Source organism: Plecotus auritus (assembly GCF_963455305.1).
Source record: "Plecotus auritus genome assembly, chromosome: 7".
In the NCBI taxonomy this organism is placed as follows: Eukaryota; Metazoa; Chordata; class Mammalia; order Chiroptera; family Vespertilionidae; genus Plecotus; species Plecotus auritus.
In genome coordinates, this window is record NC_137774.1 from 5,547,515 (window position 1) to 5,570,408 (window position 22,894).

The 22,894-nt window shown below is 57.1% G+C and overlaps 1 protein-coding gene across 3 annotated transcripts in view; it reads left to right on the forward strand.

Moving 5' to 3' along the window:
- Positions 1–22,894, forward strand: part of SLC39A11 (solute carrier family 39 member 11) — a 463,057-nt gene that overhangs the window by 358,282 nt on the left and 81,881 nt on the right. For 2 of the 3 annotated variants that reach the window (XR_013961103.1, XR_013961104.1), the window contains exon 7: positions 5,631–5,962. Coding sequence is in view for 1 of the 3 variants with exons in the window: in XM_080678280.1 (XP_080534406.1) it covers positions 5,631–5,714 (84 nt within the window). In the remaining 2 variants the exon portion in view is untranslated. The remainder of the gene's footprint in view (positions 1–5,630; positions 5,963–22,894) is intronic. The other variant, XM_080678280.1, reaches the window with a different exon arrangement.

Consider the following 22,894-nt stretch of genomic DNA (forward strand, 5'->3'; position numbering starts at 1 on the left):
GAGGTTGTTTGGGAACCAGTGATCAGCCTGCCCCGCAGGCCGCTGGCACGGCACACGGGGGCTTAGGAAAAAGGTCGGGGGCAGGGTCCGGGAGTCTTCAAGGGCAAGGGGAAAGGGTGGGAATTCCCCTGGGCTGAGGACTGAGCCTTGGGGGCCTCGACCTGTGCTGAGCTCAGGAGGAAGGAGAGGAACCAAGGAAGAGGGAGGGGTGGGGAGTGGCTGAGACCCGGCACTGGATCTCAGGCTCGAGTCCCCTCTCTCTTCTGCGAGCCCACGGGGCACTGGGGGCCCTTCTCTCCGGCGTGGCCTCTGCGGGCGGTGGTGTGGAGTCTGGCCTTCTCTTCCAGCCTGGCCTGGTGGAACAGGCTCCGGGGAGAGCTCAGGCCCTCGGTCCTGACCCGAAACGCAAATGCCACCGTAGCCGGCTGCCGAGAATGGCACAGGTATTTGGAAAATGCTACGGAGCAGGTCCGTTCAACCCTGCGGCCTGCAGCCTGTCAGCGGGGTTGGGATTCTCGGTTAAGTTCACGGTTCAAGCCAATATTGACAGAATCCTTCCATGAGAGTGGCTACTCTCCCGCCAGTGGGAACTCGGGCCGCCTCTGAGTGTGTCTTGCCTTCTGGGTGTCTCTGTCCCGGGCTCACTCTGAGTCCCAGACACAGGGAGGTCCCAAGAGCACCCTGGCCGGATCTCACCTTGGACCCCAACTTTGGGTCAAACTTGTGGCTCTCTAATCCTGACCCAAACTGTTTCTGATTTCACAGTCTTGCAACTCCTGTTTTAACTGCGTTTTTTTTTTTTTTTTTAATTAAAATGGCATTTATAGTTTTATTTCTAGTTCAAGATGATGAATGTCCATTTTATTATTTACTCCTTTTTAAATACCGGGGCATTTTTGAACAACGCCCGTTCACAGTCGTCATGCAAAAATAAGAAAACAGATCACCCCCTGAGCTCACTACCCAGGGAGGACAACCTGTTAACCTTTTACTTTCTCCTTCCGGGTTTGTTTTTAGAACACATTTTAAAAAAATAACAATTTCCTGGGTGGATCACGCTGGCATTGCATGTAGGCAAGGCTGCCCAGGCCTCTGCACACCTCACAGCCTCATTTCTCAGCCTGAGCTTCATTGGCCGGGGCCTTCGGAGGCGTCCGCGCCAGATACCTCTGCCTGGGCTGGGGCTCTGTCCTCGGGCCCAGGACACGAGCGCCCGGCGGGGCTGACCCAGGAGTCTGTCTGTGCAGGAAACTGACTTCCCCAGGAAGGTGTGGAAGAAAGGGGAAAGCTTGCCGCCCTTTCTGGTGTCTGCTCTGGTTAGGTGCAGGGTCCGTGCTTCAGGTCAGCTTGTCCTGGCATCACCGGCGCTGCCCTTGGGTGACCTCGCTGTTTAATGAGCAGAGGAGATGGGCACCAGGTCCTGTAAATAGCCTTGGGGGAGGGGGGGTAGAGAGAGACAGACAGAGACAGGGGGGCGGGGGAAGAGAGAGAGAGAGAGAGAGAGAGAGAGAGAGAGAGAGAGAGAGAGGTGTTTAAAGAAATGTGTATATGTGAATGTTCCCCAAGTAAACATTTCAGAGTTGGGCCAGAATCCTTAGGAGATAAATTGCCATCTGGGCATGTCAGTTTTTGCTTTTTTTTTAAAAATATATTTTATTGCTTTTTTTACAGAGAGGAAGGGAGAGGGAGAAAGAGTTAGAAACATCAATGAGAGAGAAACATCAATCAGCTGCCTCCTGCACACCCTCTACTGGGAATGTGCCTGCAACCCAGGTATGTGCCCTTGACTGGAATCGAACCTGGGACCCTTGAGTCCGCAGGCCGACGCTCTATCCACTGAGCCAAACCAGTTAGGGCAGTTTTTGCTTTTTAAAAAATCCTCACCTGAGGATGTATTGATTGTTGTTGTTTTATTTGTGTGTGTGTTTGGCGGGGGGGGGGTGGGGGGGTGGGTATTGATTCTAGAGAAAAAGGGAGAAATATCGATGCAAGAGAGGAATTGTTATTGGTTGCGCCCTAACTGGCACCTGCATCGCCTGACTGGGGCTGTCAGCTTGTTTTGTGTTTACTCTGTAGTGAGTTCATGTGAAGCCCTTGGTTTGGGGTTGGGATGCCCCCCAGTTTTCTTTGGTGGAAAGTTGTTTATTTCTTTATCTTGCTCTCCATTGTCTCTCCTCGGTGGTGCTTTATTTAATCGTAGTCGAGGTTGAGTGCTTTATGGGGAAGTGCCACTGGGCGAATGGTTTGTCTACACAGCAAACCGGGGTAGGGTGGGGTGGGGAGGGGTGAGGAGAGGGAGAGGCGGGCAGCAGAGAAGGCCCCTCCCCCTCTCCCATCTCTCAGCAAGAAAATAAAAAAGATAAATAAACCCTAATCCTGACCCGGGGCGGGGGGGGGGGGGGGGGGGCAAACGGCAGTAAAGATCCAGGGTCATTTCCCCTGCTGATCCAGCCCTCGACCTCATTGTAGGACTTAGACAGTTCTATGGCTCTAATTTGCCAGATCAGATTGTGTAATTATCTTTTACGGGCCTGGGTGTGATGTGTGCTCTGTGTTGATGCTGCAGGGGGCTGAGGGTGTGTCTGGCCTCCAGAGGTCCTGCCTGGCTGTGCGGCTGGCTGTGTGGCTTCCACATGGGGAGGGCGGGAGGGGGCGTGCTGAGAGCCTGCCTGGAGGCAGCACAGAAGCTGGTGGCAGAGCCAGGGTCAAAGGGCAGGCCGATGGGGGAGGGCAGTTAGGGGCAGGCCTTCGGGCTGGGGCAGGGGTCTCCCAGAAGGAACATGGATGGGTATGGGGGGTCAGCGGGGACCTTCCCCAAAGTCTGAATGAAGGCTGGTGAGGTCAGAGACAGGAAGTCGTCGGCAAGTTCAGGGATGAATGATCATGCTCCTGACCTGGGACGCTCTTGTCTTCACCAGGCCGCTGCCCCCGTAGCATGTGATGTTAAAAGTCTATTTTGTGGCTGCAGTGGTAGAAGGGTGAATCTCACCCAGGCTGCACTCATCGCTCTACAGGCCCTTCTGTGACAGTCACGTTATTCCTTCTGATTATAGGAGGAATGAGAACATTCTCTTTTTTTTTCTCTTAATCTTTATTGTTGAAAGTATTACATAGATCCTCCTTTTTCCCCCATTAACCTCTTCCAGCCCGCTCCTGTCTCCCCCCGCTGCCCAGGCCCTCACCACCCCCCACTGTCTGTGTTCACGGGTTATGCATATATGCATACAAGTTCACTGGTTCATCTCTGCCCACCCACCCTCCCCTGCCTTCCCTCTGAGGTTCAACAATGAGAACATTCTTGCCCTGGCCGGTTGCTCAGGGGCTAGAGTATCAGCCCAGACCCTCAGAACCGCTGGGGCTGGGACCCAGGCTTCAGGAAGATTTTCCATCTGCCTGGGGGGAAGGGGGTGGTGACTTCAGTGAGTAGTCAAGTCTGAACCCTCGCTCCCCTCCTGTCTTCCCCCATCATAGGATTTACAGAAGCCCCTGCCATTCCCCACCCATTCCATCCCCAGGGTCTGCTACTGATTGGTGGGTTGGGATGTCCTGGTGGCTGGGTGAGTTTAGATGGACTTGTGTTAAATTTCCTATCTTCCCCGGGAGGGTAAGGCTGCAACCACAGAGTTTATCGGACGCTTTGCACCTAATACACGGGACGTGGGTTGGGTCTGGGGGTGGCAGCAGGAATGGGAATCCATCCTGGTGTTGGACTTGGAGAGTAGCTTGTGGTTTTCCTTGCTTCTTTTTGAAGAGTTTTCTAGCATTTGCAAGTGGTCTAGGTAGGTCCCAAGTGTTGCACGGTTCATCGGAGCTAAAATTGTGGAGCCCGGCCGGCGTGGCTCAGTGGTTGAGCATCTACCTATGAACCAGGAGGTCATGGTTTGATTCCCGGGCAGGGCACATGCCCAGGTTGTGGGCTCGATCCCTAGTGTGGGGTGTGCAGGAGGCAGCCGATCCATGATTCTCATCATTGATGTTTCTATCGCTCTCTCCCTCTCCCTTCCTCTCTGAAAGCAATGAAATATATTTAAATAAAATAAAATATAATGGTTGAGATCTTTGCCCTGCAGTCAAGAGCCCTACTACGTGGCATTTGAGGTTGGTTCTGGGGGTCAGTCCGTGGGTGTGGCAGAGGAAACGGACCCAGCCAACATGTGTGCCTGGGATTGGTGGAGAGGGGGCCTGGGATTGGTGGAGAGGGGGCCTGGGATTGGTGGAGAGGGGGCCTGGGATTGGTGGAGAGGGGGCCTGGGATTGGTGGAAAGGGAGCCGGAGTTGGCGGATGGGGTGGCCCAGAGTGCCAGCCGGCCCTGTCCTCAGGAACTCCAGAAGCCGGAGGGGGGGGGGGGGGTGATCCCCGCCCCGGGTGATGTGTGTGCGCCCAGCGAAAGAACAAAACGCCACCCAAACAATCCTTCCCCTTGTGAGTGAAGGTTACGCGTTTTCTGTTTCAAATCTGATGGTATTGTCTTTCTCCGTTCCCTTTCTTCTCTCTGTCTTCATTTGCCAAACGGAGGGTCCAGAGTGATTTCTTTGAGCCTAATGATGGGGAAGCTGAGACGGGGGCCATTATCTCTAAACACCTTTTGAAATACGACTCTTCCTGGTGTCTGAATTGGGTGGGGGAGAGGCCGGATTTAAAGATTACATATTTTAGCAGGAACAGCAACTGTGCTGATCGCTCGGCGCATCTTCTCCGGAGTCACACGGATGGTGTGGAGCAGCCTTGCTCTCTAGAAACCCGTGTGAAGGAGCGACGTTAACAAAAGCGTAGCTGATATGTACTGGGTGCCGGGTAGGGGTCAGGCACAGAGCTCGACGCCCCCCCCCCCCAGGGGTTACCCCAGTTAATGAATTTCAGCGCCATAAGATGGGAACAGAGAGAAATTCAGAATCGTATCACCATAGCCGCCTTGGAATAAAAGACTCAATAAAAACAGGACAACCCAGAACCGTGGCAAAAGATGATTTTGTAGTCGAGGTCCCTTGTGAAATTAAGCTTTGTTATAACTTGAAAGAAATCACTACCCAGTGTAATACTCATTTACATCTTAGTTTATGCTGGGTCTAGTTCACGAGGGTTATTCTGGGTCTAGTTCACGAGGGTTATTCTGGGTCTAGTTCACGAGGGTTATTCTGGGTCTAGTTGAGCGTGGGCAAACTACGGCCCGCGGGCTGGATCCGGCCTGTTCGGCTGTTCTATCCGGCCTGCGGAGCCGAAAGAGCGGAGGGTTCTCTTGCTCTCCCCTCCGCTCCTTTACTTTGAATTTATATTAGTTCACACAAACACTCCATCCATGCTTTTGTTCCGGCCCTCCGGTCCAGTTTAAGAACCCATTGTGGCCCTCGAGTCAAAAAGTTTGCCCACCCCTGGTAGTTCACTTACGTGGAAACCCTGTATTTCTTGAAAGTAGCCCTCGGTCGCCATGTCCATAGCTGACAGAGGAAATGGACTTCTCCCTTTATTCTCAGTCAAGGGTGTTTTCCTCTCTCCTGAAGAATCAGCGGCCGCTACCCTCCTGTGTCCTTGGGGCTGTGTGACCCTCAGAGTCCACTCCTTCTGTGCTTTAAGTTGGAACATGACTTTCATGACCCCTGTTTGCTGAGTCACCCCTTCCTTCTCTCTCCAGGTGAACTCAGAGGTTGGGGGCCAACCTGGGCAGGTGCTCTGAACCAAGAGAGGTCGGGGAAGAAGGTGACCCGGAGCACGCCAGGTAACGAGAGCGCCGCCGCGCCCCTGCTGCCGTCCTCGCTTGGGGGTTATGGTCTTCCTGCAGCTGAACCCCCCACCCTGACCTCCCTAACCCACCTGCGTGCGGCCCGGAGCGGGGACCGGCAGTCAGGAGCCATCGGAGAAGGTCGAAGCTCAGCTTGAGGCGCCCTCCTCGTCAGCGCGGGCCATCCTAGCCAGGCTGTGTTCTCGGGGCTCTTACTTCGAGGAACCTGTTGTCACCTCTCACAGGTCGGTCACGTTATACCCAATCTACAGATGAGAAAACCAAGGTAGAGTCCGTGGCCCAAGGTCACCGAGTTATTTAGCGAGGGAGCCAGGGTTCAAAGCCAGAGGCGGCCCCCGCGCGGTGTTCTCTCTCCATTCCGAGTGACGGTGAGCGTTCTGGCTGCCCAGGGCACGCACATCCGCTCCCGCCACCTGGTCTTCGTACGCAGCGTCCGAAGCAGGGCACGGAGGTCTTGCGTTGTTGTGCAGGGAGAGCCATCAGGTGGGTGGCTCGAAGCCTGCAGGTCTAGGAAACGGAGAAAGGTATGGATTGTGCCTGCTGACCTTCAAGAGCTCAGAGACCGACTGTGGGATTAAAGGGGACCTCGGGGCTTTCTGGAGCATGGCGGACTGACATCCGGTCCTAATAAGTGTGGTTTGGGCACAGGGCCACTCCCTGACAGCAAGGGCTGGACCTGCCATAGCTGTCGAGGCCCCACCATCCCCAGCAGTCGCCCTTCTGGCTTGGGAGTCTGGCTCCTAGGTACACGTCAGTCCAGCCGTGTACGTGGGCATGTTTGGAGGCCGTGAAGCATCTCTGTTTCTCCTGCGGAGCCTGGGCGAGGGGGTGCTGTGTGATGCCAAGCAGGGCTCTAGAATTGGGCAGGTAATGTGGCCAGTGTTGGTCCAGCACACTGGCAAAGGGGGTGGACCTCAAAGACCTGGGTTCAAATCCCACTTCCACTGTTTCCTCCCTGGGTGGCTGTAGACTGGTGACCTTGACTTCTCTGGACTTCGGTGTCCACATCTGTAAAATGGGGATAATAATGAAAACGCCTGCCGTGCTGTGACTGGAATTGAGAGAATGCATGCGGCGAGGAGCCCAGCACAGTGCCTGGGGCATCGTAAGCGTGCGGTAGACGTCAGGGGGTGGTTGTCTTTCTTATTAGTCTGGACATGATGTTGGTAAATTACTAAGCCTCGGTTTTCTCATCTGGAAGGTGGGAGGTCAGTACCCTGTGGTCAGGGGAGGCTGTGAGTTGAACGAGGCAACATAAATCGTCTCGATCGGAACAAAGGCCTGGTCTCTCTCTGAGTTCTCTCCCTCGTTTGCCCGATTCCGCGTGGATCGTTCGAGGGAAGGTGGCTGGTGGTGTGCAGTCCTCCGTCCACGAGAACACCGAGTCCCGGCAGTTACTCCACAGCCGTTTTCTGGTTCGATCCCCCTCTTCTCCCAGCCACAACCTCCCCCCGCCCCACCCTCCCCGCCTTAGTCTTGACTTCCACAGCACCAGCTGGGATGCCCACCAAGGCTCCCCGCCATGCAGTTCAGTCTTTCTTAACCAAAGTGCTGGTAGGTGTGTGCTCACAAGCCTCTGTCTCACACTCATGTCACTTTCTGCTTAAAAGCAAAACACCCCCCCAAAAAACCCATCACCTCTCTCTGCTGTCTCAGTGGCCTCATCTCACTGGGCGCTCTGTCCTGTTGCCCACCTCTTCCCACGCCAGTGTGAGTCCTTGCAGCCCAGCTCACCTGCTGTGCACCCCACTCCCAAGCCTGGAACATCTCCCAAGCCTGGAACATTTCTGCGCCTGCCTCTGTGCTCGCCCCCGCCCCCCATGTTACCATCTGAGTGCCTCACCTTCTCAGAAATCCCCCACAACCACAGGGGCTCCTTTACCCGGCACATCTCACCTGTGGGCCTCCGCCTGCCGTGTGGGGTCCGCCGCCCCAGCAGGTGCCTTGAGAGTGGGCGGGGAGGGGAATGGGCCTTGTTGTCTGCTGCTTGGGTTTCTGTGACCCCGTCCTTCCTCACTGCTCACTTGAGGGCCTGGGACAGACGCCGTGCTCAGACGCCGTGTGGGTTGCCTGGTGGGAGGATGGGCCTGCAGAGGAGAGGCGGTTGCTGACATGAGTCTGACCCTGCTGTCTGGGTGGGGTGACTGACAGGCTGTGTGCGGGGGAGGGGGAGTTAATGAGTGACTCCCAGGGGATTTCCAGGCAACAGTGCGGGCACAGTCTTTCTGAAAACAGCACCCTCTGCCTTAGCCAGTCCTCTCCCCTTCCTCCTCAGGTGACCCCTCAACATGAATGCCATTCCATAAGGTGCTCCTTACCCCCGTCAGAATGGTAGCGAGCCCCTCATCCATCCATCCATCCATCCATCCATCCATCCATCCATCCATCCAGCAGACAGTTACTGCTGCCCACTGGGTGCCAGGACTGTTCTAGGTAGAGGACACGATCTGCTCTCCTGACCTTGCCTTCCGCTGGGGCAGGTGCAGTCGCATCTGTCTGAGCGTGCTCCCAGGAGAGGGTGGATCATAAAGAGCAGAAGTGGTGGCTAAGGAAAGCAGCCGTCCCTGAGGCGAGGGCACGGTGGGAACCGGGGACACGGGCAGGAGAGGCGGCTCAGGCGTGCTGGGCAGGGCGTGGAGGGCAGGTGGCAGCCCTGAACAGGCGGACACCTCCCTGAGAAGGGGACAGTGAACCCAGCTTTGCAGGAGGGGAGTGAGCCCCGTGAGTGTCTGGGGGTTGAGCTTCCTGTGGAGGGACAGCTACCTCCGGGCCAAGCAGCAGTGTCCCTGGTGTGTCAGAGTGCTGGTGGGGTTGGAGCTGTTGGGGGAGCGGAGCACCCCGGGATGAGTCCAGACCAGGGAGAGCCTGGCAGGGGTCTGAAGTGTGGGGGGGAGTAGGCGTCAGGCTTTCCCACCAAGGGACCTGGGAGCCACGGGACAGCAGGGGTTCGAGCAATGCATGCTGTGACCCGACTTACCAGGGGCGGGTGTGGGAGCCGAGAGGGGGAGGGTGCGCTGAAGGTGCCTGTTGCTCTCCCGTCCCCTCACCTGCACGGGACAAGAGAATAGCCTTCAGGGTGACGAGGGCCTGACAATCATGATTCTCAGCAGTTGAGATGGCCTCGTTTAGGGCGGCCTCTTGTCCTGGGACTGTGGCTTCTGAGAGCCAGTGTCCTCTCCTTCCTGCCTGCCAAGCCACCAAGGTCACGGGCAGGCAGCAGGCTCCGCAGCACAGAATGGACGTGGAAGAGGAGGAGCGAAGGGGGTAAGGAAACATGGGGGAGAGAGACCAGACGCCCCATCTGTTCTGTGTCAGAGCAGTGAGGGGCGCAGGCTGCTCTGCTCTTCGGGATGCCTGATGGTGGCATTGCCACGCCACAGGGCTAATGCTGCTCGCAGACATGCCTCGTGGGCTCCCCGAAGCCCTTCGGGGGTTCCCCTTGTTTCCTTGCAGCCTTCATGTCTTCTCCTCCTCCTCTCCCTTCCTCGTACAGGGCGGGACTGACCCCTGCAGGGATGTCATCATTCCTCTTTTGTCCTTCCTGGCCTGTGGTCACGGTGACTGTACAGGTGAGGCGGGTAGGGGTGCCCCCGAGGTCACCTGTGCCGTCGCGTCTGTCTGAGCATGCTCCCAGGAGGGCAGGTCTTGGCGATGGTTAGCCCAGGCCCTGTGATTGTGGGGGCACTGAAAACCGAGGCCATCAGGGAGCACCCAGTGCCCGAGTTTGGGGGACTTCTCCGTCACTCATGCACATGCCCAAGGGCTAGCCGAGGACTGTGGCCAGGGCCTCCTCCGCCCGGTGACCTGCTCTGTAGGAAATGCTCGGAGAAAGGAAAGACAGCGGGCAGAGCGGAGTCTCTGCCTGGTGCTTCTCCCACAATTGAGTGTATTTCCCAATGACTGGGCCAAGCTCCTGGCCACTGGCTCCGCTGGGGACACTTCCCTACCCAGCGCCTTGCTCTCTTTTACCTCCCGTCCAATGGCCCCGGGCGATGGAGCCGGATGGTGGCCCGACGGCCGGGTCTACCCAGCAGTGGTCATCGTCGGTACTATTAACACGACCAGCTGGCGTTGATTTCACATCCTTCCATCCGAAGGTCAGTCACGGTCACGGCCGTGTGCCTGGGGCTCCTGCATGAGGTCCTGGGGAGGAAGAACTGTCTTTACGGACACACTCTTTCCTGGGTCCATCATGTGTGCATGGCGGGAGGGAGAGGGGCTGTGGCTAAAGTGATGGCTGCGGCCATAGCCATAGTTGGGAGTGAAGAGGCCTGGGAGGAGACAGTTGCGAGTCCCAGTTCTGAGCAGCGGGGCGATGACCTCACCCGGGGGGTGGTGGGGAGCAGAGCTCTTCAGAGGCCTTGCAGACGGAACGTCCCCTGGGATCCAGAAGTGAGTCACTGTGGCTTGTGATCCTGCAGCAGCGCTGTCCCCAGCCTCCCACTGCACCCTGGGACATTGTGGCCACTGGTCAGGCCTGGTGACTCATTGGGTTCCTTGAGCCAGCCCCTGGGGGCGAGCTCTCCCTTCTGGCAGCCGCACCCTGGGTGCTATCGACGCCGCTGGGCGGGCCGCACGCTCAGAGGCGATGTGCAAAGACGTGCGTGGCAGGAAGGGCCCTGGCGCTCCGCGAGGGTCCAGCCAGAGCCCCAGCCGCAGCGAGCGGACGTCAGACTTCAGCTCGGAACGTCTGGGGGCTCCACGGAGCTCATCCAGCCCAAGCCCTGGCTTCCTGAGCCCCAGGGGCGATACACACCCTAGAGCTGGGGGAGTAGACAAAGCCAGCTGGGGTGGGGGGGGAGGGGGCTCCCATCACTTCATCTAGACAAGCCGAGTTCACCCAAAGGGCCAACGGCTGGCAGAGTGTCGGGTTTCCCGCCACGCCCAGCGCCAGCCTCTGCTGTCATCGGTCCTCCTTGGTTTTCATCTTCTAAGGATGGAAATGGTGTCATCTCTTCTCCACCTGTCAGTCTCGGGCCCGGCGGGGAGACATCGGTGCCGGCCCCCCTGATGTCATCCCTGTTTATCGTCTGGCTTAGACACCGGGTAGCGGGAGAGACTTGCTGAGGATTAAAAAGAAGAGTAAATCCCCACGCCGTCTCCGCGAGGATTCTTCCTCCTGGTGTTGACTGTCCTGTGCCCTTTCTCTCTCTCTTCGTCTCTCTTTTGAATGAAAACAGTTTGTCAGGGAGATCATGGGTGCGTGAGGAAGGAAGGGCTCCCCACGCGGGCCAGGAGCCTCCTTGCCCAGGTGATGGTCACCTGTCGGAGGGACTCATCCTGACAGCTGTGCCCCAGGGCTGCCATGGGCGTCGTCTGGCCTCGGCGGCCAGTCCTGCCTCTCGCCTGACACCGGGAGTCGGGAAGCGTGGGACTCAGTTTACCCACTGTCCGCCTCTGTCCTTCCCTGGAGCGATGACGTGGACCTATTGCCCCACAGTTGTGTCCTTTGGCTCATCAGATCGGGAACTTTCCACTTCTAGTCTTTGTGTCCAAACAGGGGGTTGGGAAGGTGTGAGAGCTCTGTTTCTTTAGGGTAAATTTAAAAGGTGACACACACCTCTCTCTCCCCCTCCATTTCCCTCCCTCTCCCTCTTCTCCCTCTCCCCTCCTCTCTCTCACACATCTCTCCAGGTTCCTCACCGACTCAGTTGAAGGCGGGGGTGGTTAGGGGGAGAGGCAGAGGCTGGGTCCCCGGGGGTACCGGGGGTGCCATTTGGTTTACCCGGTGATGATCAGTTCCTCTGGGCACAGCTGACCCGGGAACTGGGTGGTCGGAGGTAGGGACGTGGATGTCATCTGTGCGAGCGAGCGGGCGCGAGGGGCCGGGCGCCCTGTGGGTGAGTCAGCCTGCAGCAAACTGGAACAGGGAAGTGACTCACTTTCCACCCTAAGCAAGAACTCTGCAGGCCGGGCCGCCAGCACCTGTCTGGGACGCGGTTAGCTATTAACGCTGCCAGTAAGAGTGTCATGGGAACCGGACGCTGGCCTAGATTGCTGCAGGCAGCCTGGCTCTCCGCCGCCTGCACACCGTCCACCGCCTGCCCGCCATGGCTCCTCTCGGGCCTGACCCAGATGCGGCGGAGCCCGTGGTGCTCCAGTGTCTCCCGGGTGCCCCTGGAGGGTGCAGGGGACGCGGAAGGGGACAGAAAAACAGCCTGGCGAGGCGAAACCCGAGCTGCCAGATCAGCCCGAACCTGGGCATTCCAGGAGTGGGCCGAGGATGAGCTGGCCCTGCCCGCCCCATTCCACACGCCCCCTCCAGGTGCTGGTTCCTGGGGCTCAGTCAGATCTGCAGGGAATGCCTTGGGGCCCTGTCGGTCCAGTTCGGGGGCCCCGCCAGAAAGGAAGTCTGCCACCTCCCACGGAGGCCTCTGACCTGGGCAACGTGAACTCCGGCCTCACTGACCTGGGGCTGGAGGAGGGGAGGGTTCTTGCTCCATCTTCCCTGGCGCTCACCCGCCCACTCCCCGAGGCCGCTTCGGGCAGCTGGGAGCCGAGGGCCCAGCGCCGAGGGCCTCCGCAGGGCACGCTGGGAAGTCGGGGGCTGGCTGGGGTGAGCTGTGCGTTCCATCAGCTCTGCTTTGCCCTCTTCCTTTCTCCACGCCTGGGAAACACACAGGGGCGGCTCCCCCCACCCCGCCCCCCCGGATCCCAGAAGGCATGTTTCGCCGCTTTCGGGGGAAGGCCCAGTCTGGGCACAAGCCCTGCCTGCCCAGCCCGGCCCATGCCCTTGCACTCCCAACCGCCGAGCAGGGGAGGGAGGCTGACTGAACAGGAAGAGGTGGGCGTTTTAGCAGGTCAGGCTCCCCAGTGGCCACAGGGATGCCCAGCGCCCAGCGGGGAGCTATCCCCTGGTCCTCGGTGCCACCAAGGAAAAGCCCTGACGTGCTTGCGGGCAGCACAGAGGGGGCGGGCCACCGTGCGCCGGCCTGGTCTGCGGAGGAGCGCTGGGCTGGCCATTGGGGCGCGTACTCCCTGGGTGGCCCTCGGCAAGCCGTCGAACCACCCGGCAGTCTCCCATCTGTGAAGTGGGAGTGAGGACACCGGCCCCGCTTACTCGGCAGGGTTTGTGGGAGGCCAGCTGAGATCACTGGGCATGTGACGAGGCTCCGGGAGTGGGGAGGGCCACCCAGCTCGGGGTTGAAACCCCGGGGTGCTTAGGGTGATTAGCAGCAAAGCGGGGCCTGAGGTCTGTGCTCCTCCCCGAGGTGGCTTTACGGGCGCCCACCTGTGGCTTAAGAGCTTCTCGGGCCTCCCGCAGCCGCTGAGTCACCGCCTGGTGGGCGTGCTTCAGTCTGGGCTCCGGCCCGCACGGGCAGCCCACCTCGCCTGCGACCCAGAACGGCTGCTCTGCCTTTTCTCTCTGGGCCGGGCAGGAGCCAAAATCGATCCCAGGGCCTTATCGCTCAGGTTTTCCCCAGGGACCCTCGGCTGCCCATGCAGACACGCTGGCGGCACCGGGTCCCTTTCTCAGTCTACGTGATCGTGGGGCACTGAGTGAGGCGTCTCCTGTCATGGGATTTGTTCTGGTCGGTCACCTTCTTGCCATCCAAGGAGAGAGGGGCCCGTAGGCGTGTCTGATCATCTCCCGTGGTGCAGGATGCGAAGAAGGTTCTGGACAAACCGTCACTGAGCGTACCACTCGTCCGAGTCCTGGCTTCCTTTTCCTTGTAGTGTTCTGTGCATTCATTGAAGGGGGGCATGTTGAGATGCCAGGGGCGTCCCGATGGGCAGTGAGCATGCGTGTGGAGCCTCTTCTATGCCCAGGCCTTGCCGAGTCGATTGGGGCGTAGTCCTCGCTTGTAGTCGTAAAACCAAACTCTTTTTGACGAGCCAATCCCATCTCCCACCCAGACCCGGGGCCTCCCCCCAGTCTTTCCTTCAATCCTTCAATGATGGAGACTTAGATCTCTCCAGAGGTCACCCAGTCTAACACACTGGCAACTCTTAATGGTTGGGAAGTTCATTCTTGTAGGGAGACTGTCTGCCTCTGGAAACTTCCAGAAGGGATTGCTCTCTGGGACCTGGAAAAGTCAAAGGAGACTTTGTGAAGTTGCTGAAACTTGGGGATGGGGGGTGGGTGGGGGAAGCCACCTTTCATGGCCTGAATTCTAGTGGAACCCCGGAACCTGTGTCCACCTGGAACCTCAGCTGTGGCCTCCTTTAGGAAAAGGGTCTGTGCAGATGGAGTTAGTTCAGGATCCAATGGCAAGTCCCCGGAAGAGGAGAGGAGGGGGAACCGACGCAGAGAAGACGCCTTGTGGAGACGGAGGCGGAGGCCGGAGCACTGCCCGGCTGAGGTGTGTGCAGAGGAGAAAGAACCCCTTTGCCGGGAAACGCGACATCTTCGGAGCCCAGAAAGGTACCAGCCCTGGCTTCTCTGACTGTTGGATCTGTCTCCACTAAATTGTCCCCAGTTTCTGCTTCTCTGTTTCTAGAAAGGGCTCAGAAGTCCTTACCCCGCTCACCACCCTGCAAATACATATGCGGCATATGCTGACAGAAGGAGTTACAGGAGGCGTACCATCAGAAAAATATAAAAAAGGGCAAGAGAAATATTCATGATCCATGCTCAGTTGTAGGACAGTTATCTTTTTTTAAAAATTAATTTTATTTCCGTATTCCTATGGTTGCTTAGTATTTCCTTGTGGGACTATGACAGAGTTCTTTTTTTAGCAGTTCTTTGATTTTTCCAGGTTATTATTTGTTGTTTAGCAGTTCTTTGATTTTTTTCCAATGTTTTTTTTCTTTTGTTGTGAACTAAGGCTCTGATGACAGTCGTACGGTACTGGCGTATGGGGCTGCGATCACCAACGGCCACCCGTTTGGTTTACAATGACACTGGTTCGCTGTCATGAAGTTCTGGAAGCCTGGAACCGGAAATGAAACTTGGTTTTAGCCCCTAAAATGATCTGGGGGCTAAGATCCAGTTGTGGACAGAGCCAGTTCCTTCTGGAGGCTCTGGGAGAGGCATTCCCGGCTGCTCCGGCTTCCGGAAGCTGTGGGCACGCCTTGGTTGCAGCTGCAACGCTCGAGGTCTAGTCTCTATCTTTGTGGTCACACCACCCTCTTCTCTCTGTGGGCGAATCTCCCTCCACCTTCCTATAAGGACACGTGTGATTGTAGTTAGGGCCCGTCTGGGTAATCCAGGACAATCTCCCCATGTTGAGAGCCTTAATTTAGCCTGGCCAGGGTGGCTCAGCTGATTAAACATCATTCCATGCATCGAGTGGTTACCGGTTCAATTCCCAGTCAGGACACATGCCCGGGTTTTGGTCTCAATCCCCAGTAGGGGGCGTGCAGGAGGCAGCTGGTCAATGTTTCTATCTCTCACCCCCTCTCCCTTCCTTTCTCTCTAAAAATCAATAAAAACATTATTATTATTTTTTTTTAAAGATCCTTCATTTAATTCCATCCATCAAGTTCCTTTTGCCACATAAGGTAACGTTTACACTGTGACTATCTTTTCTTTTCTTTTCTTTTTTTTTTTTTTTGGATGGGATTGTGATTGAACCTGTCACCATAGGCATGCTGATTTTCTCCCAATAAGTTCCCATAAGTGGAAATCAAGGGTGAAAGGGCGATACTACAGTGGTGTGAACGGTTTGGGGAAAGGATTCGGTGTGAAGTAGATGGAACTGGCATCTTTTTGCTACTGTCCCTTTAAGAGCCCTTCTTAGCTCTCCTAGGAGTCACATGGGATGAGGGTGGGAGGCGGGGGTGGGGGGCAGGCTATGGATGGAGATCCCCATTACAGGAATCATTTAAAGTCACCCTGGAGGAAGCTTGGGGCTAATGAGATAATTTCCATTAGGGGAGGAAGGAAGTGAAGGTGGCCTGACATCCTCTCTGTCTTTAATTTATGTGATTCCCTGAAACCTCCCCCTCTCCCCTGCTGGGGCCCCTCCTTCGGCTGCCCCTGTGAATTCTGGGCCCATTGTCCACCCCGGTCTGCCAGCCAGGGCTCTAGTTCCCAGCAAGTCCCAGCACGCCCAGGCACCTGGGAAGGCTGCCTTCCGCCCAGACCAGGCGTTCGGGCCCTTGTCTTGGCAGCTGTGCCAGAGAATCTGGTCTTTGCCTCTTTCTTCTCAATTCCCAGAGCCTCACCCAGCTCCCCTCCACCCCCACCCCTGCCCAGACCGACCGGGGCGGACGGGGACCGGTGTCCATGGGACCAGCGAAAAGAGAAAAGCTTTCAACAGAACACAGGCTGGCTCCAGGGACCTGGAGGCCAAGGCAGCCAGGATTTTGTTTGCAACACAGCACCGCCCCCCCCCCCCCCCCCGCCCCTTATACTTTTAGAGGGAAGGAGAGAGAGAAGCCGGGGTGTGTGGGGTGGAGGGGAGAAGGAGAGAGAACAACAGAGATCCCTTCCCTTCCTCTGTGGCTGCCTACACGTTGGTCAGAGCTCTCCCTGCAAACATGAAAATCCAGTTGGGGCCTTTAATTAGAAGAGTGTGAAGTAACCCAAGGTCCAGCGTATTTGAAGTGCAGATCAAAAACCCTGGGAACATCTGGGGGCTGCAGCGAGGGAGACCTGACCTCATCTGGGACCGTGGCTGTCAGCGTCGCCCATTTCTTTTACTGACACCTGTTGGGGACAGTTCCAGACGCCCTCCTGCGAGTCCGGGAAGGGTCCCTGGCACCCCGGAGAGAGGCCAGGCTCCTTCTGGTCCCGGCTTATTTCTTTTCCTCCTCGCATCCTCCCCGAGGGAGGCCATATGGTGGAGTGTTCCGAGTCAGGGCCAAGGGCCAGCGCCGTGCTGGCCCCGGGGACGGTCCAGCGGTCCTGATGATGCTGATGTGCCGTGTGGGTGGCCTGTCCCGTGAACTCGCTGCCTGACCTCCCGGGGCCTCGCAGAGCCCAGCTGCAGCCTTGAGTAACAGCCTGGCCCCGTCGTGACCGGAGGGTGCTGAGGCCCGGCTTCCCTCGTCACCTTGGCACCCGCGCCACGTGCGGGCCGGGCTGGGGCTGGGGCTGGACCCGGGGCCGGGCAGTCCAGGCCGAGTCCTGAAAGCCTCCCTTGCCCTTGGATGGCCCAGCCTGGCTCTTGAGGCTGTAGGGCCTATAATGAGAGTGAGACAGACAGGAGAGCCAGGGGTTCGAGGCAGAGGGGACACAGAAGGATGAGAAGCAAGGGAAAGACAATGGAGTTGAAGGCAAAGGGTATCTGTGCATTTCGGCGTTAAATACCAGCACAGCCAGAGGTCGGCTTCTCCTGGGCGCGGTCCACGGGGAGCTGCCTTGTTCACGGTGGGGCTCCGTGAGCGGCCGGTGGTAGGTGGGTGAGACTCCGGGCCTGCTCGCCTCCTCCCCGCGTGTGTTCTCAGACTTTGTGGAAGGAATCAAGTTAATCTAAAAACTAGGAACAACCTTACTGATTAAAAAAGGACAAAAAAGCATCAGTGGAAGGTGGACCCGGAGGGTTTTTTACTCCGTGGGTGTGGTCTGTGCCAGGAGGATAACCAAGGCAGTGACTCCTGGTCCGTCCTTCCTCGGAAGTGGGCTGCCTGGATCTGTTAATAGAGCGAGTGCTCTAGGGAAATGCAGTGAAAATGACAAATACCACTGTAAGCCTTTAGTATTCAGCTCAGGCCTCACGACGGCCCTACCATGGAGTCGGTACCCCTGTTATGCCTGCTTTACAGAGGGGTTAGAGAGGCAGCTTGCCCAGGTTCTGGGATTTGAACCTTGATCTGACTCCATATCATTAAACTAAGGTCTTTCCCCATCGGTAGGAATGAGTATCCATGTCCCGCCTCCCTCCCACACTTGTGAGATAACCAGCCTATACTGGTTCATTTACTCATTTGTCCATTCATCCAGCTGTCCGTCTGTCCCTCCATCCATCTATTGATCCTTCCTTCCCTTCCTTCCTTCCTTCCTTCTTTCCTTCCTTCCTTCCTTCCTTCCTTCCTTCCTTCCTTCCTTCCTTCCTTCCTTCCTTCCATTCATTGATCCATCCATCCACCCACCCATGCATCCACCTACCCATCCATCCATCCACCCATCCACCCATCCATCCATCCACCCACCCACCCACCCACCCACCCATGTGCCTCCTCAGGACCAGACACTACGCTAGGTACTCTGAACACAGAGAAGAAAACCATGGCAGCCATAGCACGCCTCCAGCTGCCCCCGACAGACCTTGGTGGCGTGGAGGAACCCCCAGGAGGCCCCGAAGCCTGCAGCACCCACAGTCCTTGAGTGCACATGCTCTTCTCCCCAGTATTGATGGGCAGCCTTTCTGGGTGCCCCAAATCCAGGCAGCTCAGAGGTCCCGCTGTGTCCTCACTGTGGGCTGACAGCCGGCCCTGAGACATCTGGGTAGATAGTAGACGGGACTGCAGGGACCAGGCGGGGATCTGTCTGTTCATCCCTCCTGGGAAAAACGTGTAGCAGATGCCCAACTCTCTGGAGTCCCCTTGCTGGCACCGGCAGGAGAGGGGGTCCCGCCTGGTCTCTGAGTCCGTGTCTCTCGGTCCCCCGGGTCCACCCTTGGTTGTTGGGAGCAGGGCTGGCACACTCTCTGGCCAGCCCCCCATTTCCAATGTTAAACGGAAATTTAACGTCTTCTCTTCACCCGGAGAAAGAGAAGAGAAGGGCCTTGTGAATGGCCGTTAGGTGGCCCCTGAGGGACGTGTTGTGTGGGAAGGAGAGGGCAGAGAGAGTCTGGGACTAGGGTCCCTATTATCTTGAAAGTCCATCGGTAGGAACAGTCTCCTGCAGATAAAAACAAGGGGTCCAGGCCGGCCCGATTCGGAAGGGGCTTTGATCCGCCCAGAAGTTAATGCTTTTCAGTGGAGAACCGCAAAACAGCCCCACCCAGGACCACGGAGATAACAGGCCGGGGCAATCGCAAACCACCGGCCTCTTGATAGTGCCGCGTTTATTGAGGTCTGGTTCTCACCCAATGGGAACACATCCGGCGAGCATCAAAGGGGCCGGGCGTCACCTTGTGCAAAGAATCCTGGACCCTCAGGTGTGTGCGCGCTGGGCAGGGTGCGTGTGTGGCTGTGTGTGCACAAGGCTGCCCGTTGGCAATTACCTCTCTGTGGGCCAGAGGCCACCAGCCCTGGGGGGTAGGAGAGGGCTTGGCAAGTCACAGACTCTATTCCCTTGCTCTGGCTGGTCCGGCTCCTGAGATGGTTACTCAACATCGTACGTAGAAGGGGTGCTCTGTGTCATTTTGTCCTTGACTTTGTGTCACAAAGGCCGTTCGTCTACGGAGTTTAAGGGAGACACGAGGCGGGGGCTCAGAGAAGGCACAGCCTGGAGGGTTCCCCTTTGGGAATCTCCGACTTGCTCCTTTGCAGCCTTTGGGAAGTCTTTTGCTTGACATGGTACACATGCCAAGGATGTATATCGGACCCACAAGAGGGGAAGGAACAGGGCGTGGGGGATCATGGGAGAATCCAGGGGGAGAAGAAGGTCGCATCTTTGCAGGGGGAGAGTCGATGGGCGGATGGGTGAGTGTGGTCCTGGAGGAAGGGCCCCTTCCCCGTCGACCCCCGGCAATGCCCCTTGGCTGCCCCCTGTTCCATCTGGGCCGTCAGGATGCTGGACATCACACGTGGGCCTCTGGAGACAGGAGCCGAGAAACAACACCATGCACACAGCACATCTGGAAGCTTTTTAAGGTTTATTTTTTAACACATCTGCAAGAGTCAGGACATTTGCACAGGGGGTTTGCAGGCTGGAGGGAGCCCAGGGGTTTCAGTCAAGTGGGAGCTGTATTTGGACCCCGTGGGGAAGGGCGGTGGGGAGGGGAGAGGAAGGTGGAAGCTTGGGGCTGGCCGATGCCAGCTCCCTTCTTCGGTCTTATTGGTTGCCGGGAACAGAAACGGGACCTGCTTCCTTGCCTCTTGGGGTACCCCTGGTACAGAGCAGTGGGGTTTCTCCTACCTGCTCCAATCCGCTGCTTTCAGTGGAAGATGCCAGTGGGTTCCATCCCACGGGGCCTTAGCCTCCCAGGGGTCCCTGGGACCTGGCTTTTTCCATGTGGGCTACAGACTCATACCTGTTCCCCGTCTTCCCATCTGCGCTAGCCAGTTGGAGCTGAGAGAGGGAGGGGCGGAGAGGCCAGTCTATCCTGGTGCTGCGAGGACTCAGTTTACCCTGCAGGCTTCTGTCTCATCTGTCCTCCAGCCCCTCTGCCTTCCTCTCCTCCTGCCCTCCATCTCTTCTCTCTCTCCTCTTTCCCCCACCTCCCTCCTGCCTCCCCCGTGACAGCCTTGACTTAATGGTTTGGGCCAACAGGAGCCAGGAAAAGCTTGGCTCAGCACGTCTGCAGGGCAGGCTGGGAATGAAATAGCGAAGGCAAGAGCCGGTCCCAACAGGAGAGAGAATTCACCGGTGACTTCATCCGCCTTTTCCAGGAGCCGGAGCATCATCTTGCTCAGCTCTCCTTCTCTCTTCGTTCCCCGGTTCTCCGCTCATTCTTTCCTCCCTTCGTGCTCCAACCCAGCTACGCACGCCTCACAGAGCTGATTTCCGGGCTCCGTTGACAGCATGGGAAGCCTGTCCTTGCTCGGAGCGCAGCCCTGTGGGAGGATGCTGGTTTCAGCGCCTGGGGAGTTTACCGACTGGAGGGAGAGTTGGTGCTCCCGGTTCTCAACAGGCCGCCGCCATGTCCCCGCCTTCAGGAGGGCAGCGCTCTGGCTTGCGTGAGCTCATGTGTGTAGCACCTGGTGGGAGCTGGCTCCCGGTGCCCTCGGTTTATGAGGGGAGGACACAGAGGCTCTGTGTGGCTATTCATGGGAGGCACGGGAAGGTGTCCACCCTGTTCTGATGGGAAGTAAGGTGACACAGCCACCAGGAATCCTGCTCCATCCAGTCACCCCGCCTGGCAGCTCCCTGTCCGTTCCCAAGCCTGCCCCAGTCGTGCTGGTTACAGTTTCTGCTTAGGAGCAGCTGTGTCCTCCCCAGAGTCAGGTTCAGGTATGTCCCCGCTCCCCCTGCTGGGGGCAGTGTCCCCTCCGGGCCTGCCAGGCCTCTGCCATGCACAGCGGCTCTCGGCCTGTTCGATGCAGTGAGTCTGGGGTGGGGCCTGAGAAGTTGGGTATCTAACGCGTTCCCAGGTGCTGCTGAAGGCAGGCTACACGTTGAGAAGCACTCCTCTGGATGGGTTCCTTTTTCTAGAGCTGTGATACAGTGAATCCATTGTGGTTACTAGAAAACTCTACAATAGTAGTGACTTCACTGTTAAGCCACAAGAGCAGTCTTGCTCACGTAGCAGACATCCAGAGAAAGGCCATCCAAGGCGAGTGTAGCAGTTCAGTTTTTAGGGACCCAGGCTTCCCTCTTCCTATTAAATTACCTTCCCACAGGACTCCCATTTTCCGTGCCCCTCGTAGTCCAAGGCGGCTGCTGGAGCACCAGCCACCACGTCCTCACTGAAGGCAGAAGGTAGGAAAGGCAGAGAGGTAACAATCGGGCTCTTTCCAACACCTTTTGAACGGCCTCCCCAGAAGTCCCACAACCCTTGCTTATGTCTCTTTGACCAGATCTTAGTCACATGGCCATAGCTAGCTGCAAGGGAGGCTGGGAAACGTAGTCTTTTTGACGCTGGGCCTCAGTGTGTCCACGGGAAATCAGAGTTCTGTTTCTAAGTAGAAAGGGGAGAACAAGAACTGGAGTAAGTAACCACGGACAGAATCCTCCTCAGAGTTATAATTTACTTGGCATCTGCCCTGTGCCATGTACTCTTCATACGGTATCTCCCTTAATCCTAAAAGCTCTGCAAGGCAGATATTATCTCCATTTTGCAGATGACGAAACAGAAGCTTTCAGAGACGTAGCCAAGTTACAGTCACGAACGATAACAATTTCAAAGCCCCTCCAGAGCCCGAGCTGCTTCTTGCCTCAGTTGGTCTCAGAGACCCGCCCCTTGCCCTCTGAGGCCGTAGGGTGTCATTGGGACCTGCCTAAGCCAAATTCTGGACCTCGCCCCTTCTGGCCAGCCTCAGCCCATTGCTGCCTGTGTGCTTGCTGTGACACCCTCTTCCACAGACCTGTGGGGGCACAGAGACCCCGTGTGCCCTGATGCACAACAGTAGTGAGTGGCCCGTGGCTGTGTAAAGTTACCATGAGTTTAGGGGTATAAAGCAACTCACATCTCTTCTTCTGTAGTTCTGGGGGCCAGTTCCCCTGGGCTAAAGTCAAAGCATCCGCAGGGCTGGTTCCTTCTGGTGTCTCTAGGGAAGAATCCACTTCCTTGCCTTTTCCAGCTCTGGAGCCTCCTGGTCGCTGTGCCTCGTAATTCCTGGCCTGGGTCCCTCTAGCCTCTGGGTCAGCTCTTCCTCTGCCTCCCTCCCTCTTTCTTATTTTTAAATCGGGAATTTATTTTTATTTACTTACTTTTTGTTAATCCTCACCCGAGGATATTTTTCCATTGATTTTTAGAGGGAGTGGAAGGAAGGGGGAGAGACATATATATCTAGTGGTTGCAGGGCCTGGTCCGGGTTTGGGGATTGAGCCTGCAACCGAGGTGTATACGCCCTTGACCAGACTCGAACTGGGAACCCTTCAGTCCATAGGTTGACGCTCCATCCACGGAGCCAAACCAGCTAGGACTGCCTCGCTCTTTCTTATGAAGACCTGTGATTACGTGTGGGCCCCCCTGGATAATCCAGGATAGTCCCTGCAGTTCCAGAGCCCTCGCTTCCATCCGCACAGTCCCTTTCGCTGTCAGAGGTAGGTAGTGTTCAAGGTCGCAGGGATCAAGGCCTGGTTGTCTTTGGGGGGCTAATATTCAGCCTACTGCAGTGGCCCCCTTGCCACTGTCCTCCCTTTCCTTGTCCCCAGCACAGAACATGCACACATTTCACTTCTGTCCCCGGGGTTTTCAGAGAGGCCAGAGGCAGGGTCTGAAGGGCACAGCTCCCAGTGGCCATAGCAACAGACACAAACACATTCGAGGGGAAAAGGATCGGGGGAAGGCGTTCCTGCCCTAGAGGTGGCAGAGTGACTTAACCTGGGCAGTGGTGCCCAGTGGAGACGTGAAAACAGCAGATCCGTGCCCTCAGCCAGCCTCATAAACCCTCTGGGCGGCGTGTTTCTAGGTAATCTTTCAGCTCCCTCGGCGCCTGTTAATTCGTGTGCCCCCCGTTGCCTTTCTCCAGGCTAACAGAGGCGTGTCTTTGGCCAC